The 22,396-nt window shown below is 44.1% G+C and overlaps 1 protein-coding gene across 1 annotated transcript in view; it reads right to left on the reverse strand.

The window, feature by feature from the left end:
• Positions 1 to 22,396, reverse strand: part of LOC126161865 (SWI/SNF-related matrix-associated actin-dependent regulator of chromatin subfamily A-like protein 1) — a 162,984-nt gene that overhangs the window by 129,084 nt on the left and 11,504 nt on the right. The window contains exons 2-3 of the mRNA XM_049917981.1: positions 5,215 to 5,770; positions 2,508 to 2,620 (exon numbers count right to left, since the gene is read on the reverse strand). Of these exons, the coding sequence (XP_049773938.1) occupies positions 2,508 to 2,620; positions 5,215 to 5,758 (657 nt within the window). The 5' untranslated portion in view covers positions 5,759 to 5,770. The remainder of the gene's footprint in view (positions 1 to 2,507; positions 2,621 to 5,214; positions 5,771 to 22,396) is intronic.

Consider the following 22,396-nt stretch of genomic DNA (forward strand, 5'->3'; position numbering starts at 1 on the left):
TTAAATCGTAAGGCAAAGGGTTAAAATCAGATCCAACAAAAGGACTAAGAGTCATTACAATTTCAATATAAAGCAGAAGGAATTCATCAATTGACTGACATGACTACCACTGAAGAAGCAGACCTGCATCTGACAGAATCACACCACCTTATCAATCACCATTGTTACCACTTTCTTACTCTCAGTCATAATGCACAAAGTGTTTCAGGGAAAGCATCATGTGCTGCCACTACATAAAAATCTAAGCAAGGCATCACACATCGGAAGAAAGCTTACCAGGCCAACCCTGAGCCCACAACACTACTAGCCATTAAACAACTGCTGAAAGAGCACAATGTATGAACCACTCTCAGCAACCAAAGCAGTCATCACCACAAACGCATGATGGCTGCCCAAAAAACAAAATGCACCACAAGGATTGCAGGTTACTGTACTTAATGTACTCACATCTCAGTTAAAAAATGCCTACTATTGTAAACCATTAGAAAAACAAAAACAAGAGCTCTACAAGAAAAAGATACATGCAAATCATTTACTTTTACTTTCACTAAAAAGAGAGCAAGGAGAGCGGCGTGGGAGGTGGGAGTGAAGGTTGGTGTACACAACACATTAGAGGTATCGTAATCCAGCAATTTCTGTCCCTGTTCCTAATGCAAGTTTGTTTTCAAAGATTGCAACCACTGCCATCAGTTTGCTACTAGTCCCAACACAATAGGAAATCACCAACATAAATCAGCAATAGTTGCTCTTGCATTATAACACAGCCATCTGCAACAAGAGGGTTCCACAGTTACCATGGAAACGACCTCTAAAACACATTACATACCCCCAATTCCATGGAATTCAATCACTCGCGAGTGGTCAAGAAGACACTGCCGGTTCCCAAAATGTGTTGCCATCAGTAGCTGAGGCGAGCAATGCCAAATTAGCCCAGATGAGATAAAACAGCAAAGGTGATGGGAAGGCACTTCCATAACCCAGATTCCAAATATCAGTAAGTCAGCTTTTTGTTTCAGTAAAATAATCTAGAACATATTGGATGATTATCCTTACTTGCCTGAGGCTTAAATCCTAATCCAGTAACTAAATTATTTCTCTGAAAACTGCTCACTTGCTTTCTGATCATAACAACTAGGAAAGGCATCTCTTCAAACCAAGGCCCTTTGCAGCCATGTAAAGTACATCCCTCCCTCCAACCTTGACACTTAGGATATGACAGCAGACTTTGCTTTTTATTTGCTTGTGTTTCTAAGAAAGTTAATTTATTTATAATGATTTTAAGTCTATACAAAGTCAGTGTAGCAGATGATGTTAAGGAAATTTAGACATATGCTTTTTGTCCACCATGTGCTGCGAAGTGGCGTGCAGGGTATAACTATTAAAAATAGACAATAAAAGCCCCAGGCTTGCCTTTCACCCCATCCGTGGATTCTTAAAAAAAGTTTAAGAGGGAATAATTCAGCATTGTTACCGTCACATCAAAATAAAGCACAAGTGCAGTAGTAAGTTGACTTGGAATAAAGGAAGTACAGACAACTTGCCAACAGTTTTTGGGACAAGCATTCTGAATGAAAATTCAAAAATATCACTCTTGCATAACCTTTCAATCAAATTGATACTACACAAACACAATTACTTTTCTTTGAAAGTTCCTGTTCCTAGGTGTTATGATTCACTTTTGCATTCTGAACGTGATCATGGAACAAGGAGGACAACAAATTGTCATATTTACATCATTCCAAAAGTGTCTCTCACTGATGGAAAAAGAAAAAATGTTCACAGGGATGGAAATATGATGAAATGTTATGATAGAAAATACAAATATAGCTATAAATGTGTGAAATAGCTGAAATGATGATAACATGTAGACAAAGAAGTTTGTACATTTGAGAATGGAGGGGTTATTGTGTACATGTTCCAATATCTGGGACTGGTATTTATCCTAAGGCTTTACATCTTTTCTCATGGAATGAAACACTTGGGACGTAGGCAGTTATCAATTTCTTGGATGGGGATGTTATTTTAAATTTAACATTTAATGCTGTTTAAGAATAGCAAGATTTGTGCTGATAGTGTTTCCCCTTTCTCTATAGTCTTTATGAACAATACGCAAATGGCATTATAGCCTATATGCACCCATCAGTATCATATGACTTACACAATTAAAATTAAGAAATCTGACATTCAAGCAGCCAAATTGGCATTAACTAAAGAAGTTTGTTCCCACTTGTCAGACGTATTGATACAGGCTTGAAACTACTTAAATAAGTCTGCACTTATTACGAATTTTTTTAATGAATAATGCTGCCTAGGTTAGATAACCTATTTTTATTTACTGCAGTATTCCAGGTACTGGAATCATCAGATTTATAAATGAAATTAAAGTAGCATAAAAGTAAGAAATATTATACATACACATATGAAAGCACATTAATAGAAATTGTAAAAAGACACAAGAAACAAAATAATGTAGCACAAGTAACGTGGGAAAACTCTAAATATCCTACCCTTAAAACAATGTCTGGTAACTTTGATATAGACAAGTCAGGCTCCGCATCCAGTACTTTCAACAACAAATTGTGGTCTTTTATATGGAAACTCCATCTTTTGGAAGGTGCATCTGCAATTAATTACAATAATAACAAAGCACTCATTATCCATATTATAACATCAGCATACAATAAAAAGTAAGATTTTTAATAGAAATTTTTGTTTGTTTTGGGTAACAATCAATGAAAAAGCTAAGAATTTTGTATCACAATGGTATCTGAGCCATTAGAGATGGAAATGATCACCATGTTACAATCTCACAAAGTTTCAGTATTGCAATGGAAGCACAGTTCTGACTGTGCCACAATAATGATGAATCCTAAACAGAAAAAAGATACACCTATAAACTAAATGACACACTTCTCAGAAGTGAACAATTATTCATAAAATTTGCAGCTATAGCTCTGGTCAGCTGAAGAAAATTTAGTCTGTAAAATTGGTAATGACAAAAAACTCACATTAACAATGAATTTACAGTAAGAACAAAGTACTTTTGTTCAAAAACCATCTTTTTAATCTTATGGTTATAAGTTATGCAGGCAAGAAAGCCACAAAGCTCTGAAAATAAATAGAAACAATCATACACAAATTACTTTCTATTAAGAGTATATTTGAATAACTTAACAGATGTCCAAACAGTATGCCTTGAAAACTCTTTATTACATGTTTGCTGCTCCCACAGCAATAATCATAAAACTCCTCAAATGACAAAATTTCTGCCATCAATGGTAGAAACTGATTGTAGTGCCTGCCTGGTGGGGGCAATGTAAGGGGGGGGGGGGGCTAATCAATCATGGCATGGTTATATTTCTTGACATGGAATGTGCTTTGATTTGGACAATCAGCTCAGCTCTGGTGGCAACCAAAGTGATGTACACCACCCTTGAATCATGCAAATGTGATGGTCACACAACAGCTCGGCTTATCCAATGTGCCCCAAAGCTGTCATTTAGCAGTACTTCTGCATTGGCACTGAAATGAGAAATGGCTTTAACATGCTGGAAACAAAAGTTGCCATGCTCAATGAGTAGTACTGTACCCAGCTGTTTTGTAGATTTGGTACGCATAAATTGCGGGTAAGCTGCTACAGAAAATTGTAGTAGCAGATGTATAGGTTTTGCAAAACGCTTTTACATCATTCCATGGCAAACAAGCACAGAAAACATTTTTTGGTGATATCTAACAGGTATGATGCCTTAATGTTCCATAGTGAGGAAGTCTTCCACTACGTAATTTATACTTATAGACAGCATGAGCATCTCTTCCGGTCTCTTTCTCCTCACCATAATTCATAATTATATCAGTGAACCTAAGTAACTGGCAGTATATTATGAATGTTAATAACTGGTTAGGCAGACTGAAGATTTAGAAACAGCACTACAAAATGATTATGATACACTGCTTTCATGACTAATTTACATCATTCCTATCTGTATCTACATTGTTGGCTGACAATTTGGATACTATGACACAGTACTGGAATCATGACATGAAAACTGTTAATCTTTTGTTCCATTGCATGTCACAAGGGAACCTCCCCATCGCAACCGCCTCAGATTTAGTGAAAAACTGATAGGCCGTGAAAAACTGAACACAGATCAATCGAGAAAACAGGAAGAAGTTGTGTGGAACTATGAAAAAATAAGCAAAATATACAAACTGAGTAGTTCATGCACCAGATAAACAACATCAAGGAGGATGTGAGTTCAGGAGTGCCGTGGACCTGTGGTTAGCGTGAGCAGCTGCGGAACGAAAGGTCCTAGGTTCAAGTCTTGACTCGAGTGAAAAATGTACCTTCTTTATTTTCGCAAAGTTTTGATCTGTCCGTTCGTTTATTGACGTCTCTGTTCACTGTAAGAAGTTTAGTGTCTGTGTTTTGCGACTGCACCCCGAAACCGTGCGATTTGTAGACGACAGGACGTGCCTCTCCAATGGGAACCGAAACATTTGATCGCAAGGTGATAGTTCAACCGATTCCTCCACAGGAGAACACGTCTGATATATTCTATATGACACTGGTGACGGCATGTGCGTCACATCACAGGAATATGTTGTCGACCCACATAACTTGTACACTTGGCGAATGGGTAAAAAGATTCTTCCATCTTGCCCGATTTAGGTTTTCTTGTGGATGTGATAATCACTCCAAAAAAAGTGATGAAAATGTAAGAGTTCATCACATAAAGTGAAAATAAAAAAATTAAACTTTTCACTCGAGGGAAGACTTGAACCAAGGACCTCTCATTCCGCAGCTGCTCACGCTAACCACGGGACTACGGCACTCCTGAACTTACATCCTCCTTGATGTTGTTTATCTTGCACATGGACTACTCAGTTTGTATATTTTGCTTATTTTTTTCATAGTTCCACACAACTTCTTCCTGTTTTCTCGATTGATCTGTGTTCAGTTGTTCAAGGCATATCCACTGTGCCAACTTATAACTAAATCTGAGGGGAGTGCGATGGGGAGGTTCCCTTGTCAGTGAAATGCTTGAGTGCCCAAACAAATGACAAAATTTACCTTCATATAACCATTTTTGAGCCATCAGTCTTCTGACTGATATGATGCAGCCAACACGAATTCCTCTCCTATGCCTTTAATCTATTTTTAATTATTTATCTTAACAAATTACAGACAATGAAAGAAAGGTATTTTTGACTTACCATATTTTGCACTTCCCATAGTTTTGAAAATGTCTATCATACGCTTATGGTAGCCAACATCTATAACAAACCTATCTTTTGAAACAAGTTTACAATATCCTGTAATTTTATTGGAAGATTGTGATTTGCCAAAAAAGTTCTGATCATTGTCAGCACGCACGTTAGTGTGGGCAGCATTATTAATCCACAGATCAGTAGAAGATGTACTGTTTTTATGTGAACTAGCTTGTATGTTACCATAAAAAGGCAACACTGTTTTAACTCCTTGAAGTCTGTTATTTCCTGTTTCAGAAGCTACTCTCTTAGGAGATTGTGCTTCAGGACATGGAACAGTACTTGATGAACTACGCTTGAATGTATCTTGCCCCACTGTGACCACATCTGAAGCCCTTTTATGATGGGTATCTGAGAAACTATTCTTATTATTTTGATAAACAGTTGTTGAGGCACTCTGCTGGTTCAAAAGTTTACTTCTTCTCAGTTCCTGTGCTCTTCGTTTGTTTTCTTCAATTCTCTGCAGCTGTTCCGGTGTCAATGTGGCCATGTCTTCTAACAACTGAAAAAAAATTACATTTGCAAACTTAATTATCACTTGAATAAGTAAATACATCTCCCCTGCCCAAAAACCTAAATGAGTGAGGTCAATGAAGTCACTGATTAATGATTGTGTAAAGGGCCATAAGACTAATAACTAGATGTAACCCGGCCCACTATCAGGGAATATTTTAAAAAATTGGCACCCTTAAGGCATCAAGTGAGTTCATCTACTTTTTTTAAGAAGACTATATTACATGTGAATAGAAAGAACAAACTAAAAACTCCGAACATCATGTTCCACAAAGGGTTAAAACTATGCAGTTATTTCCCCAAGGAGATTAGAGATTCAACTAGAACATATTTATCTAAAGAAGCAGTCACTGGGTACCTCATATATAATGCATATGATTTAATAATAATATCGAACAGGAAAATGCAGGATGGAATCGAACAATATTATAAAGAAGAAAGTTGCTACTCACCACACAGCAGAGATGCTGGGTCGCTGACAGGCACAACAAAAAGACTGTCACAAATAAGCTTTTAGCCGTATGTAAGGCATTTGTCAAAAATAGATGACACACACACACACACACACACACACACACACACACACACACACACACACACAAATCATGAAAACACAACTCTCACACACACGTCTGCAGTCTCTGGCAACTGAAGCCACACTGTGAGCAGCAGCACCACTGCATGATGGGAATGGTGACTGGGTGGGGCTAAGGAGGAGGCTGTGGTGGGGAGGGGGACGAATAGTATGATAGGGATGGCAAACAGTGACTTCCTGCCGGGGAGCACGCAAGGACGACGTGGAGAGAGTGTAGTTGGGAGATTAGACAGAGGGCAGGGGAGAGGTGAGGAGGAGGGGGGATAGAGGGAAAGGGAAGAAGTAAAAAGACTGGGTGCAATGGTGAAATGAGGGTTGTGTAGTGCTGTAAAGGGAACAGGGAAGGGGCTGGATGGGTGAGGACAATGACTAATGAAGGTTGAGGCCAGGAAGGTTCTGGGAACATAAGATATATTGCAGGGAAATTTCCGACCTGCAAATTCAGAAAAGCTGGTACTGGTGGGAAGGATCCATATGGCACAGGTTTTGAAGCAGTCACTTAAATGAAGGATGTCAAGTTTGGCAGTGTGCTCAGCAACATGGCGGTCAAGTTGTTTCTTGGCAACAGTTTGTCAGTGGCCATTCATGTGGACAGACAGCTTGTTGGTTGTCATGTCCACATAGAATGCAGCACAGTGGTTGCAACTTAGCTAGTAGATCACATGACTGGTTTCTCAGGTAGCCCTGCCTTTGATTGGATAGGTAATGTTTGTGACTGGACTGAGGTGGCGGTGGGAGGATGTATGGGACAGGTCTTGAATCTAGGTCTACTACAGGGATAAGAGTCATGAGGTAAAGATTTGGGAGCTGGGGTCATGTAGGGATGAACAAGTATATTGTGTAGGTTCAGTGGCCAGCGGAATACCACTATTGGAGGGGTGGGAAGGATATTGGGCAGGACATTTCTCGTTTCATGGCATGACGAGAGGTAGTCAAAACCCTCGTTGAGAATGTAATTTACTTTTTCCAGTCCTGGGAGGGGGTGGTGGTGGGGGGGGGGAAGGGGGGGGGGTTGCTGAATTGCAAGGGGAATGTTCCTCTGTGGCCGGTCGGTGAAACTTTGGGAAGTGGTGGGAGACTGGAAAGATAAGGCACAAAAGATTGGTTTTTGTGCAAGGATGGGAGGATTGTTATGGTTTATGAAGGCTTCAGTGAGACCGTTGGTATAGTTTGAGGGGGAATGCCCATCACTGCAGATGCAATGACCACGAGTGGCTAGGTTGTATGGAAACGACTTCTTGGTATGGAATGGGTGGCAACTATCAAAGTGGAGGTATTTCTGGAGTTAGTGGGTTTGATGTGGATGGAGGTACTGATTTAGCCATCTTTGAGATGGAGGTCGACATCTAGGAAAGTGGCTTGCTGGGTTGAATAGGACCAGGTGAAGCAAATGGGCGAGAAGGGACCAGGTGAAGCAAATGGGGAAGATGATGTTGAGGTTCTGGAGGAATGTGGATGGGATGTCCTCACCCTTTATCCAGATCGCAAAGATGTTATCAATGAATCTAAACCAGGAGGGGGTTTAAGATTCTGGGTGTTTAGGAACGATTCCTCCAGATGGTCCATGAATAGATTGGTATAGGATGGTGTCGTGGGAGTGCCCATAGCCAAACCCCAGATTTGTCTGTAAGTAATGCCTTCAAAGGAAAAGTAATTGTGGGTGAGGATATAGGCGTCATGGTGACTAGAAAGGAGGTTGTTGGCTTGGAATCCGTCGGGTGTTGGGAAAGGTAGTGTTCAATAGCAGTAAGGCCATGGGCATTAGGGACATTAATTTAAACAGAGATGGCATCAATAGCGATGAGCAGGGCACTGTGCAGTAAAGGGACAGGAACTGTGGAGAGTTGGTAGAGTAAATGGTTGGTATCTTTTATACAGGAGGGTAGGTTCTGAGTAATAGGCTGAACGTGTTGGTCTACAAGAACAGAGATTCTCTCAGTGAAGGCACAGTAACAGGCCAAAATGGAGTGTCCTGGGTGAATAGGTTTATGGACTTGAGGAAGCATGTAGGAGATAGGAGTGAAGGGAGTGGTAGGGGTGAGCAGAGAGATGGACTCCAGGGAGAGGTTCTGGGACGGGTGTAAGGATTTGAGGAGTGACTGGATATCTTGCTGGTTTTTGGAATGGGGTCATTGTGACAAGGTTTCTATGAGGATGTATCTGACAGCTGGTGAAGTCCTTCTGCCACGTGATCTTGTATCTCATACTACGAACCTGTCCCAACCCCCCCCCCCCCCCCCCACTCTTTCTCCATTCTATGCCAGTTCACTCCCACTAATTCCACTTCATCCAGTCACATTGCCATTGCCCTTCCTCATATTTATCCACACTCAGACCTGCTACCCACAATAAAACATACATTTTTATTATTTATACCTTTTCTTTGATCTCACTGTGGCCACACACCAAGTTTGGCGAGTTTTCGCCTTTCACTATCATCGACTCCTTCAGATTTTATCTTATTTCCCTCTTTTGCATCTGTTTCTTCCTTCTCATGATTTTTCTCACATATTTGGATGTATTTTTGGGAATTTTTCATACATAATTCTACATTATTTACGAATTTTTTTGTATTTTTTCCACCACCATGAATCCTTGCTCCTTCCATCTGCATCAATACAGAAAAGTTTCCATATCCCTAGCCCAAACCCAGTCCCTCATACTGTTCCTACATCATTGCTTGGCTCATGGAATCCCACAAAATGGCCTTACCATCAAATTACCCATTTCTGGCTGCGACCCCTCCTTCCACAATGACCTCCATCTGTTCAGATTCTGCTAATCCTTAGCCCTCACCAATAATGCCCTGCAAAACCATATCGGCCAAGCCCATACCTCCTTGCAGTACCTTCTCTCTATCTGCCAAATTCTCCTGCTATGCAATCCTAAGTTCCTGGAACCCATAACACACACTGAAACTGCTGCCATTCAGGAACTAGAGCAACAAGCACAACAATCTCTCCACCCTGCTCAATTCCTACTCCTGCCTTGGAGTACCACTGTCCACCCACCTCAACAACAACCTCCAAACCTCCTCACGTCCCCTCATAGCTGACAAACCCTGTCCCGCAGGCCTACTATGAGGGTGGTTTGAAAAATTCTCAGAACAGAATAGAAAAAAAGTACTTAGATAACTGAAACTTTTTTATCTTTCAATGTAGTCTCCTTGTAGATTAATGCACTTGGTCCAACAATGTTCCAGTGCCTTGATCCCATTTTGAAAATGAGTTTCCTCCAGGCCTGCAAAATAGTTGTCAACTCTGGCTATCAATTCTTCGTTTGAAGTGAATCTTCATCCACCAAGAAAAATTTTCAGTTTTGGGAAGAGATGGAAGTCTTCTGGAGCCATATCAGGTGAATAAGGCAGGTGTGGCAACAATTCATACCTTAGTTCATGGAATTTTGCCATGGCGACGACACGCGTCTGGGCGCGCGTCAAGAATTGCAGCACCTATCTTGCAGATAATTTTTTCATTTCAGATTCTTCAGTTAAAATGTGATATACCATTTCAGATGACGTATGGCAAGCATGAGCAATTTCATGCACTTTCAATCAGTGATCTTCCATGACCATTTTGTGCACTTTTGCAATAATTTCTGGAGTAGTGACACATCTTGGCCGACCACAGCGTGGATCATCATTTAAGCTCTCCCAACCAAATTTAAATTTATTTGTCCACTTGGCTACAGGTGAATATGAAGGAGCAGAGCCCCCCAGTGTATTTTGGAAATTGGCATGGATGTCCTTTGCTTTCATACCTTTCTTTACAAGGTACTTAATCAAGGCTTGAATATTGATTTTTTCCATCTTCACAAAGCACTACGCGTAAACAACAACAGAGCTACGTCACCACCACAGCTCTCTTCCAAGAGCACTGATGTGGCACATGTTTACAGGCAACAGTCCAATGAATATCACGTGAACAACTCATTGGGAGAAATGAAACACACCTTTCCTCCAGAAGCCTTAGTCCCACACAAATATCAGTTCTTACCAGAAACCTCACCTTTTGCCCCACTCCCAAATTCAATCATGCAGGACTTGTTAAAGACCTTCTCTCAGTCCCTACAATGGAAAAACTTTTTTCCCACCAGCCCTATCAATCATTCTACCAAAGACCAATGTTGAACCCTGCCTAACTCAGTTCACTCCTCCACCCAACTTTGATCGATCCCCACCGCCCCCAAATCATCCCCTATTAACTTTCCAGAATTTCTTAACCTCAAACTTTGCTTCACCATTATTTCCCAAATCAACATGCAAACTAACTTTACATTCGCAAAAAGAACTGCAGTCCACCTTCTAAAAACTGATCCTGACCCAATAATACTACCTGTCTGTGGGCAAAGGCTCCACCATTGTTGTTTTGAACCGCTATGATTACCTGAAGAAGGACTCCATCAACTGTCAGATACATCCTCCTACAAACCTCGCCACAAAGACCCCATTCCAGAAATTCAGCAGGATCTCTAGTCGCTCCTCAAATCCTTAGGCCCAGCCCAGAACCTCTCCCCGGAGTCCATCTCCCTGCTCAACCCTACCACTCCCCGCATTCATATCTCCTAAATGCTTCCTGAAGTCCATCAACCTAACCACCCAGGACGTCCCATGGTGGCCAGTTACTGTGCCCCCACTGACAGAATCTCTGCTCTTGTAGTCCAAAACATGCAGCCTATTACCCGGAACCTACCCTCCTGTATAAAAGGTACCAATCATTTCCTCCACTGACTCTCCACATTTCCTGTCCCTTTACTACACGGTGCCCTGCTCATCACTATTGATGCCTCCTCCCTGTACACTAAAACCGCCATCACCAACTATATCCTCACCCACAATTACTTCTCCTTGGAAGACATTACGTACAAACAAATCCAGGTTATGGCTGTGGGCACCTGCATGGCACCATCTGCCAAATTCATGAACCATCTAGAGGAATCCTTCCTAAACACCCAGAATCCTAAACCCTCTAATGGTTCAGATTCACTGATGACATCTTTGAGATCTGGATCGAGGGTGAGGCACCCTATCCACATTCCTCCAGAACCTTAACAACATCACCCCCATGTTCGTCAGGATAGAAGTCAGGAGCGGAGGGCGTTGTAAAATGAGAATTAATTGAGTGGAATGGACCCAGTTTATTCTTGTAATGATGGTACAGTGGTGCCTACGTAGGGCTGAGCAGCCCTAAGAGAGGTTGCCGTCTGCTCATCAGAGAGGCAGAGGCTAGAGGAGCGACTACTCGGGGCCGAGGTCAGAAGCTAAGAGAGCTGTTTCCAAGCCGCCCTCGCCGCTCCCGGCCGCGTCCCCACGTGATCACACGATTAGTCTCTGATTGGAGGGTTGATTGCGCTAACGCGCCTTGCTAGTAGCGTACCCCCGTCAGCACAACCAACCCGTGGGACTTGAGTCTGACCGAGGAGCACGTGCCAGGAATGTGCCGACCATGGTCTTCCGGCCAGCACCTTCCACCACAGTATGCCTAAGCCGGCTACGGCCGAACATTTTGCATTGAAAATTTACTTAATAAAATTGTGTCGGCAATGATCCCTCTTGGGGGGTCTACTCCCTGCACACCCATTTGCTTCACCTGGTCCTACTCAACCCAAGCCGCCTCCCTAGATGTTGACCCTCACCTCAAAGATGGCTACATCAGTACTTCCATCCATATCAAACCTACTAACCATCAGTAATACCTCCACTTTGACAGCTGCCACCCGTTCCACACCAAGAAGTCCTTTCCATACAGCCTAGCTACCGATGGTGATGAGTGGTCCCTCTCAAAATATACCAAAGGTCTCACTGAATACTTCACAGATCGTAATTATCCTCCCAACCTTATACAAAACGAAATCTCCCGTGCCTTATCTTTCCAGTCTCTCACCACTTCTCAAAGTCTCACTGTCTGCCCACAGACAAGCATTCCCCTCGTAATTCAGTACCGCCCAGGACTGGAGCAACTGAATTACATTCTCCGCCAGTGTTTTGACTACCTCTCGTCATGCCCTGAAATGAGAAATCTCCTGTCCACTATCCATCCCACCCCTCCCAATATGGTATTCCACCATCCAATGAACCTACACAATATACTTGTCCATCCCTACACAACACCTGCTCCCACCCCCTTACCTCATGGCTATTATCCCTGTAGTAGATCTAGATGCAAGACCTGTCCCATACATCCTCCCACCACCACCTACTCCAGTCCGGTCACAAACATTACCTACCCCATCAAAGGCAGGGCTACATGAGAAACCAGTCATGTGGCCTACAAGCTAAGCTGCAACCATCGTGCTGTGTTTTATGTGGCCATGACAACCAATAAGCTGTCTGTTCACATGAGTGGTCACCAGCAAACTATGGTAAGAAACAAGTGGACCACCCTGTTGCTGAGCACACAGCCAAACATGACATCCTTCATTTCAATGACTGCATCAAGCCTGTGCCATATGGATCCTTCCCACCAGTACCAGCTTTTCTGAAGTGTGCAGGTGAAAACTTTCCCTGCAATATATCCTACATCCCTGTAACCATCCGGGCCTCGACCTTCGTTAAGTCATTGTCCTCATCCACCCAGTCCCTTTCATGTTCCCTTTACAGTACTACACAACCCTCATTTCACCATTGCACCCAGTCTTTTTACTTCTCCTCTTTTCCACTATCCCTCCCCCCCTCTCCTCTCCCATGCCCACTGTCTAATCTCCCGACTGCACACTTTTCACCTCGTCCCTGCGCACTCCCCAGCAGTACTCCTATGTCCACCACCCCTACCCTATTATCCCTCCCACTCCCCGCCACAGCCTCCTCCTTACCCCCACCCCGTCACCTCTCCCATCATGCAATGGTGCTGCTGCTCGCAATGTGGCTTCAGTTGCCAGAGACTGCAGCCAAGTGTATGAGAGTTGTGTTTGAGTGTGTGTGGGTGTGTGTGTGCGAGAGAGAGAGAGAGAGAGAGAGAGAGAGAGAGAGAGAGAGAGAGAGAGAGAGACGTCTATTTTTGATGAAGGCCTTACTGGCTGAAAGTTTATTTGTGACAGTCTTTGTGTTGTGCCTATCTGTGACTCAGCACCTCTGCCATATGTTGAGTAGCAACTTTCTTTTTCATAATATTAACCCTTTAACTGCTCTGGACATGTTAACGCATGTGCCTTTGTACCTGTCCCTGTGTGCTCTGAATGTGTTTACATGTAGACACGTTCAGAGTACCAGGTAGAAGGATTGGTGGCACGTGTAAACACGTTCAGAGCACAGAGAGACAGGTACGAAGGTGCATGCGTTAACACATCCAGAGCAGTTAAAGGGTTGATAATAATAATAAGAGTAATTGTAACAGTAAAAGAAACAGCAATAATAATAATAATAATAATAATCAGTGATTGCTAGTGAACAATATTAATGTCTCAACATTCTTCTGAGTTCAACATACCTATCATGCTGACTCACTTTTTAGAAACACAGAAGAGAAGAAATGGTAGAAGGAACAGAGGTGTTGCAGAATGGTCATGATCCTAAAGTCATCTGTAAACATGTGGGGTGTGTGCAGTGAACAGCGTTGAGAGACTACATGAGAGTCTATAATTCTTTTTTTCATTCAAGCTAACTTCTTCCAAGTGTGTACAACATAAGATAATTTTGCAATAGATATGATCAATGAGATAGTGCATTCGTTAAGATAGATTCTGGAGGATGGGCACACATGCTCTGTCCAGCCATATGGAATTAGGTTTTCTTAAATCACTTCAGGGAAATACTGTACGTCAACAAGACGGCAACCCATGATCTGTCCTCTCACCATTTCACAGGTGTGCATATTCATATGCCTGGATATAGCACAGGAAAGTGTGATAGGACCCATGCTATTCATGACATGGCAGACCATATTAACAGTAAGCTCAGACTTTTTGCAGATGATGCATTTATCTGTAACGAAGGATACTGGGAAAAAGCAATTACTCTACCAAGGAACTTGCTTACAAAGGACTCACGCATCTCATCTTAAAGTATTACTAAGTGTGTGAGAGACATCCCACAGAGAACTAACAAGGGAACTGAATGTATCTACGTAAGGTTAGCACAGATGATCATAGTTTTCTTACATCAACAGGAGAGTGCCACCCAGACTCTTTAAAGATAGACATCCATTTTCTCCAAAAGCCTTCTTACAAGTTTCAAGAAACAGTAATAAGAGAGTAATCAAGGAATATACTACAGCCTCTAGTATATCACTCCCATAGTTAGCACGCAGATGATAGTAGACTAACTACTGTCCACACAGAGATATTTACGCAAGCATTCTACCCACAGTTTGAAGAAAAATGAATACACAGTAAAATAGGGAAGTGATCTCTGCCACAAACTTCCCAATGATTTTTCAGAGCACAGATGCACACATGACTGATGTTTTCCTTGCACTGAGTTGATAGTTCCTGTATCATTGCAGAATGATCCTTTGTAAGAATAAATCACCACTGCCACCAAGACTACTGCTACAACATCATGAGCCCTCCCCCCCCCACACACACACAAATTGAGTGGGTGCCTCTGAGATAATAAATTCTGTATTACAGTAGATTTCAGCTTACAAGCCAGTCTCCATACACATAAAAAAACTACTTTCTTAAACAACCCCTCATTCTTTTGAAGTACAAGAAGTATGACAGTATTCATTCCACTACTCTGCAGAAGTGTCATGAAAAGGACTGGTCATAGGATTGTCTGTTGCTTGGGGATTGATGCCCCTTAGATGTCACATGTGTCCCAATGGGAGGTTTTAGTTGAGTTCTACAGAGCTCACTTTGCTTCCAATTCCACACAGATTAAATCATAGGGGGGCTATTCGTAAAGTAAGTTCTATTTATGTAAAAAAATGTTAATGAAGTTACAGAATTTTTTTTACAACACTGTAAAAGTACACACTTTAATTTATTTTTCCACATAGCTGCACTGAGACATCTGTTGTGGCATGTGAAGAGCTTTGACATTCTGCAATCACAGAATTCTTTTGCCTTTGACTGAAGCCAACCTACAGCCCTGACTTTCAACTCTCTGTCATTGCCAACATAAAAAATATTAAGTTAAACCAGGGGGATGATAAAGTCAACAAGCATCCATTTCACTGCCATTTGTTTAATTGCATTGATCACTCAACTGGTGGTCGTGATTCTGGATGTGGGGAATTAAACAGCTTAGTGATCAGTGTCCTTACAAAGAGTCAGCAAGCCATTCTTTTGAGAGAGGGAGGGGGGGGGGGGGGGGTTTGGGGTGTAAAGGGACCAAACTACAGGGTAGGCTCACCCATCCCTTTTCGCTGATGCAAGCAAGGTTCAAGATAAAACAACTCCCAAAATTAGTCTGGGAAAGTAAAAGGGTGTAAAAGGAGTGGGAAACCACACCAAAGGAGAAAATGAAAGAAATGTACAAAAAAAGGGGGGGGCGTACACCACAAGGAAAAATAGAGGAAGGTATTAAAATAATAAAGCAAATGGTCTGGGATGGATGATCACAAGAATAAAAAGAATGAGCCAGCCACTCTGCAACACACTTAAATGTCCATCCTAAAAGGCAAGGCGAGAGGAACACACATAGAGAAAAGACGAACACCAAGGCAAACAAAATGAAAAGAAAGGGTGACAGGGAGTTAAAATGGAGGGAGAGTGGAGGCCTTGGAGAGAAGGCTAGACACCCACCCTTAGATTGCCTGATAAAAACTCCACAAAAGAACATAAAACGAAATCTGCTGTTGAGGCATTGTCACCCAGCACCATAGGTAGAGTGCTGGGAAGGTTAACAGTCCACTGTACAGTGGCTAAAATTGGGCAGTCCAACAAGATGTGGACAACAGTCATTTGGGAGCCATAGCGACACTGAGGTGGGTCCTCGCGATGGAGAAGGTGACTGTGTGTTAGCCAGGTAAGGCCAATGCGGAGCCAGCAAAGGACAACAGATTCCCTGCCAGTGGCTCACATGGATGACCACCACACTTTCGTTGTCTCCATGATACCACACATTCGTTGTCTCCTTGACAAGACGGAGTTTATTTGGCGTACTAAAGGTGTGCCATTCAGTATCCCAGATCGCAAAAACTTGGCGGCAGAAGACCAATTGCAAATCTGTCTCCGGCAGGCCAATCTCCAGAGATGCTTTACTGGTAGCTGTTTGGCCAGGTAGTCAACAAGTTCATTGCCCAGTATCCCGACATGTCATTGGGTCCAAATGAAGGTCACTGAACGTCCACTGTTGCAGAGAGCAAAAAGAGACTCCTGGATAGTCATTACCAAAGGATATCGAAGGAAGCACTGGTCGAGAGGTTGTAGGCTGTTTAAAGAGTCATTACAGATGATGGAGGACTCACTGACACAGGAGCGGACATGCTCAAGAATGCAAGAGATGGCTACCAACTCTGCAGTGAAAACACTGCACCCATCCAGCAAGGAGCGCTGTTCTGTATGGCCAACTTGAGTGTAGGCGAACCCAATACACCATCAACCACTGATCCATCTGTGTAGACTATTTCTGAACCCTCAAACTCACTAAGAAGAGAGAGAAATTGCCAGCGAAGGGCTTGAGAGGGAAAGAAGCCTTTTGGGCCGTGCGATAGGTCCACCGTAGCCGTGGCTGAGTTATGAACCATGCGTAAGTGGACCCACAGAAAAGGTGGTAGAGGGGAAGCATCAACTTCAGTAAGATGCAACTAGGCATGGATTGCAAGGGGATTCCCAGTTCTGGGCAGCCTTTGCGGGAGATGGATTACTGTTTTAGGGAAAATGAGATGGTAGTTTGGATGGTGGGGCAAACACTAAATGTGGGCAGTATAATTTGCAAGCCGTAGTTGCCGCTGGAGCCACAATGGAGGAATGCCAGCTTCCACAAGCAGGCTGTTCACAGGGCTCGTTCGGAAGGCTCCTGTCATAATCCAAACTCCACAGTGGTGGATAGGATCCAGCAGATGCAGTGCGGAGGGCAATGCTGAACCATAAACTAGGCTCCCATAATCAGTAAGGGACCGTATGAGTGCTTTGTACAACTGCAGCAGTGTAGGATGAATAGCACCCCAGTCGGTGTGGCTCAGGCATTGAACAATATTAAGATGCTGCCAGCATTTGTCCTTAAGCTGACGAATGTGAGGAAGCCAAGTTAAGCAAGCATCGAAGACCAGTCCCAAAAAGCGGTAAGACTCCACTGTATCTAGTAATTGGTCATCGAGGTAAAGTGCTGGATGGGGGTGGGCAGTATGATGATGACAGAAGTGCATGACACAAGTCTTGGTGGTCGAAAACTGAAAGCCATGAGTGAGGGCCCACTACTGCACCTTCCTTATAGCTCCCTGCAGCCGGCTTTCAGCCACACTAATAGAAGAGGAGCAGAAGGAAATACAAAAATCATCAGCCTAGAGGACGGGGGGATACTGATGACCCTAATGGTAATGCACACTCAGGACAGAGCCCCAACGGGACCCCACTCTCTTGTGGATGGAGTGCACTGTGGGAAGCACCGACGCAAACTCTGAAAGCGCGGAGCGACAAAAAGTTCTGTATAAAAATGAGTAGCGAGCATCGGAGACCCCACTCATGCAGAGTTGCAAGGATGTGGTGTCACCAAGTGGTATTGTAGGCCTTCGTCAGGTCGAAAAAGATGGCGATAAGGTGTTGTCGCCAGGAAAAGGCCGACTGAATGGCAGACTCCAGGTGCACCGAGTTGTTGATGGTGAAGTACCGGTGGTGATAACTGCCCTGGGATGGAGCCAGAAGACCCCGTGACTCAAGGGGCCAACACAACCGCAGGCTCACCATACATTCAAGAAGCTTTCACAGTTGAGGCTGATAGGACGATAGTTATCAATATCTAGTGGGTTCTTACCAGGCTTTAGCACTGGTACGATGATGCTCTCCCGCCATTGTGACGGGATGTGACGCTCCAGATGTGGTTCAAGACGGCAAGGAGGTGACGCTGGGAATCCGCTGACACATGTTTAAGCACTTGGGAATGGATGCAGTCTGGGCCAGGACATGTGTCACGACAGTTGGTAAGGGCACAGAGAAATTCTTACTCACTGAAGGGAGCATTGTACGGCTCAGGGAGGCGTGGAGCAAACAAGAAGGGTTGTCATTCCACCCGCTGTTTGAGGAGATGAAAAGCGGGGTGGTAATTCTCAGACTCAGAGGCGTGAGGATAATGCTTGGCAAGATGCTCTGCGATTATGTCTGGATTGGCAGATAAAGTGCCATATGTGGAAATTCCAAGTACAGCTGCAGGAGGCTGATAGCCGTAAAGTCGGTGGAGCTTGGTCCAAACCTGGAAAGGGGAGGTTTGTGTCCCAATGGTGGAGACATAGCATTCCCAACACTCCTGCTTCCGTTGTCTGATGATTAGGCAAACCTGGGCATGGAGCCGTTTGAATGAGGTTCTCCAGGGAGGGGTGGTGCTTATTACAATGGAGGGCCTGCCTACAGTCTCCAATGGCCGCAGTGATTTCTGGCAACCACCAAGGCACTGACTTCCACCAGGGGCAACAGGAGGAACAAGGGATTGCCGATTCAGCTCCAGCAATAATGGTATTAGTGATGGTGTGGATCACCTCTTCGATGGTGGTATACAACAGAGAGTCAATGGTGGTAGTGGAGGTGAAAGTGTGCCAGTCAGCCTTGGGAAGAGCCCCCCTGGGCAAGCATTGAGATGAGCGACACTGGGGTAGGGACAGGAAGAGTGAAAAGTGGTCATTACCACACAAGTCATCATGAGCTCTCCAGTGGATACAAGGGGGGGGGATCAAATATAAATGGGATTTTTGTTCCTGAACATCAACAGTTGGTAGCACTGGCCCTGGGCTTCTGCTATGCTTAAGCGGGACTGTTAGAAGTGAGGAGAGCATGCTATTAGATATTTCCCGCTGTTTCATCGTAACACTCCTGATGTCTGAGTAACAGGTGCACACCTCCATTGCGCAATGCATAATTATCAAATTTCTTGCTCGTGAAGGAGTTACAACAGCAGAAATTTGCAAAGACTGACTGCACAGTTCAGTGATAAAACATTATCAAGGACACATATGTTTGCCTGGCATAAAAAGTTCAAGGAAGGACAAGAACACGCGGAAAATCAGCAACACGGTCACCATCTTCAGACCAGCATTACAGACAAAAACATTTGTGCGGTTAAAGACATTATTGATGAAGATCAATGGTAGAGAGTATCAGAAATTGCACAAAAAGTCGGAATCAGTTATGGGAGCTGTCAAGCAATCATCACAGATGACCTACAATTCCATAAAGAGCTCCATAAACTGTGTTCCAGATGGGTCCCCAAACTTTTGACCGAAAATCTGACAAAATCCAAACAAGCCAGTAAGGAAAGTCAGAGGAAAGGAGAGACAGCACCAGTGAAAGCCAAGACTCGACTGTCAGCTGGCAAGGTTCTTTCAACCCTTTTTTTTAATCAGCAAGGCATTTTGCTGATTGACTATTTTGCATGAAATGAAATGGCGTGTGACGAGGGCCTCCCGTCGGATAGACCGCTCGCTTGGTGCAAGTCTTTCGATTTGACGCCACTTTGGCAACTTGCGCGTCGATGGGGATGAAATAATGATGATTACGACAACACAACACCCAGTCCCTGAGCGGAGAAAATCTCCGACCCAGCCGGGAATCGAACCCGGGCCCTTAGGATTGACAATCTGTCGCGCTGACCACTCAGCTACTGGGGGCGGACCTTTTTTGCATGAGCGATGCACAATCAATGCTGCTTACTACTGTGAACTTTTGAACATGGCGAGAGTTGCATATCGCTGCAAAAGACAAGACCAATCAATTTTTCAGGTCATCCTCCTCCACGACAATGCCTGACCCCGTACTGCAGCTCTAAGTGTCTACAAGCTATAGGAAATGCACTGGACTACACTTGATCATTCTCCTTACAGCCCAGACTTACCACCCTGTGATTTCCATTTATTCGGACTGCTTAAAGAAGCTCTAGGAGGGCAATTATTTGAAGATGACGAGAGTGTGGAAGACTTCGTGCGCAAATGGCTGGTGACACGACCCAGTTCTTTTTATGATGAGGACATCAAAAAGCTGCCCATAAGCTGGGTCAAATGCATTTCCACAGCAGGAGACTATGTCGAAAAACAAATTATAATTGCCTTGAGTTTTTCAATAAATGAATTTAAATAAAAAGTAAAATCCCATTTATATTTGATCCACCCTTGTAGATGGGAGAAGGGCAGGACTGTACACCAAGAGATCAATGGCCAAGTATGTGACATGTGCCATACTGAAATGTGTGGGGGCACCTGTGTTTAGGAGGCAAAGCTCGAGTTGAGTTAGTATGCTCTCAACGTCTTTGCCATGGCCGGTAATCTTGGTTCCACCCCACAAAAGATTATGGGTGTTAAAATCACCCAGAAGCAGAAAAGGTGGGGGGAGGGGGGGGTGGAGATGCGAAATGGGTGCAGCCAATACATGGGTTGGTGTGTCATCGTCTGGAGGGAGGTAGAGGTTACAGATGGTTATTTCCTAAGTTGTACTCACCCTGACAGACACAGCTTCTAAAGATGTTTGAAGGGACACAGGTTCACTACAGAAAGAGGTAAGGACAAATATACAAACTCCACCGTACGGTTTGTCACAGGCGGGACATTTTTTGTAGTACCCCCGATAGCCAGAGAGAACGGGGATCAGGGGAAGCATCTAGTGACTGAGGAGCCAGGTTATGCCTCAGTATCACCTGCTGCTGTTCGTTGAGTATTTGCATCCATTGCCATTGCGAATGAGGCATCGGTGAGATCCAGGTCCTTAGGGGACACTAAAATCTCCACCTCAACCTCAGACGCAGAACCGATAGGGAGCGGTGGTGTAGGGGCCACCGGAGGGTCCTGTTCCTGACCAGACTACTTCTTGGTTTACTTGCCCTCTCGCTTCTCTTTAGGGGCTTGCTGGGAGGACTTCTCTGAAGTAGCTTCAGACACGGAGGAAGACCATGAAGCTCGTCATCCAGCAGATTGTGGCTCCTTTAGCCATTGGTGAGTGTCCGCTGTGGCATTAGTGGAGACCTTGGAAGGGAGAGTCCCAAGGGACCCCTTCCACTTGAGAGGAGCCAGAGGTGGCTGTTGTTTCTCCAGCTGTGGGGAGGGGACCAGTGTCCTGGCAACCTGAAGTATGTGCTTTGGGAGCAACGAAAGAAGATGTGCGCCCTACCACCAAGAGGGCGGATGTATTCGGGCGGCCTGGAGGGACCACTGTACACGGCAAAGAGTGTGGAACTACCGTCACTTGGATGTTGACATAGTTGCAGCATATGTGGATGTCAACCGAATGGGGTGCAATTGCTCAAATTTACGTTTAGCCTCTTGGTAAGTCAGCCGATCCACAGTCTTGTACTCCATAAGTTTCTACTCCTTTTGGAATACTGTGCAGTCTGGTGAGAGGGGGAGTGATGCTCTCCACAGTTGACACAAGTGGGAGGAGGTGCACATGGAGTATTTGCAAGCAGTGGACATCCGCAGTCTCGACATGTGGTGCCAGAATTGCAGCAAGAAGACATGTTCCCGAATTTCCAGCACTTAAGGCACCGCATAGGGGGAGGAGGGACGTAAGGTTTGACGTCACAGCGGTAAATCATCACTTTGACCTTTTCAGGCAATGAATCACCTTCAAAGGCCAAGATGAAGGCACCGGTAGCAACCCTATTGTTTTTTGGTCACCTGTATACACGCACCGGATGAAATGAACACCGCCCTATTCTAAATTGGTACAGAGCTCTTCATCAGGCGGCAAGAGCAGATCACAATGGAAAAGAATTCCCTGGACCATGTTGAGGCTTTTATGGGGAATGATGGAAATGGGAATATCACCCAAGTGGTTACAGGCGGGCAATGCCCGAGACTGGGCTGGAGATGCTTCTGTATGAGGACTGCCCCCACTTCTCATTGCGCAGCCACTTCCCCAAACTTGTCCTCCAAGTGTTTCACAAAAGTTGAGGCTTTGTAGCCAGAAAGGAGTCCCCATCCATTCTTCCGTAGACCAAATACC

This window comes from Schistocerca cancellata, chromosome 2 (assembly GCF_023864275.1).
Source record: "Schistocerca cancellata isolate TAMUIC-IGC-003103 chromosome 2, iqSchCanc2.1, whole genome shotgun sequence".
Taxonomy (NCBI): domain Eukaryota; kingdom Metazoa; phylum Arthropoda; class Insecta; order Orthoptera; family Acrididae; genus Schistocerca; species Schistocerca cancellata.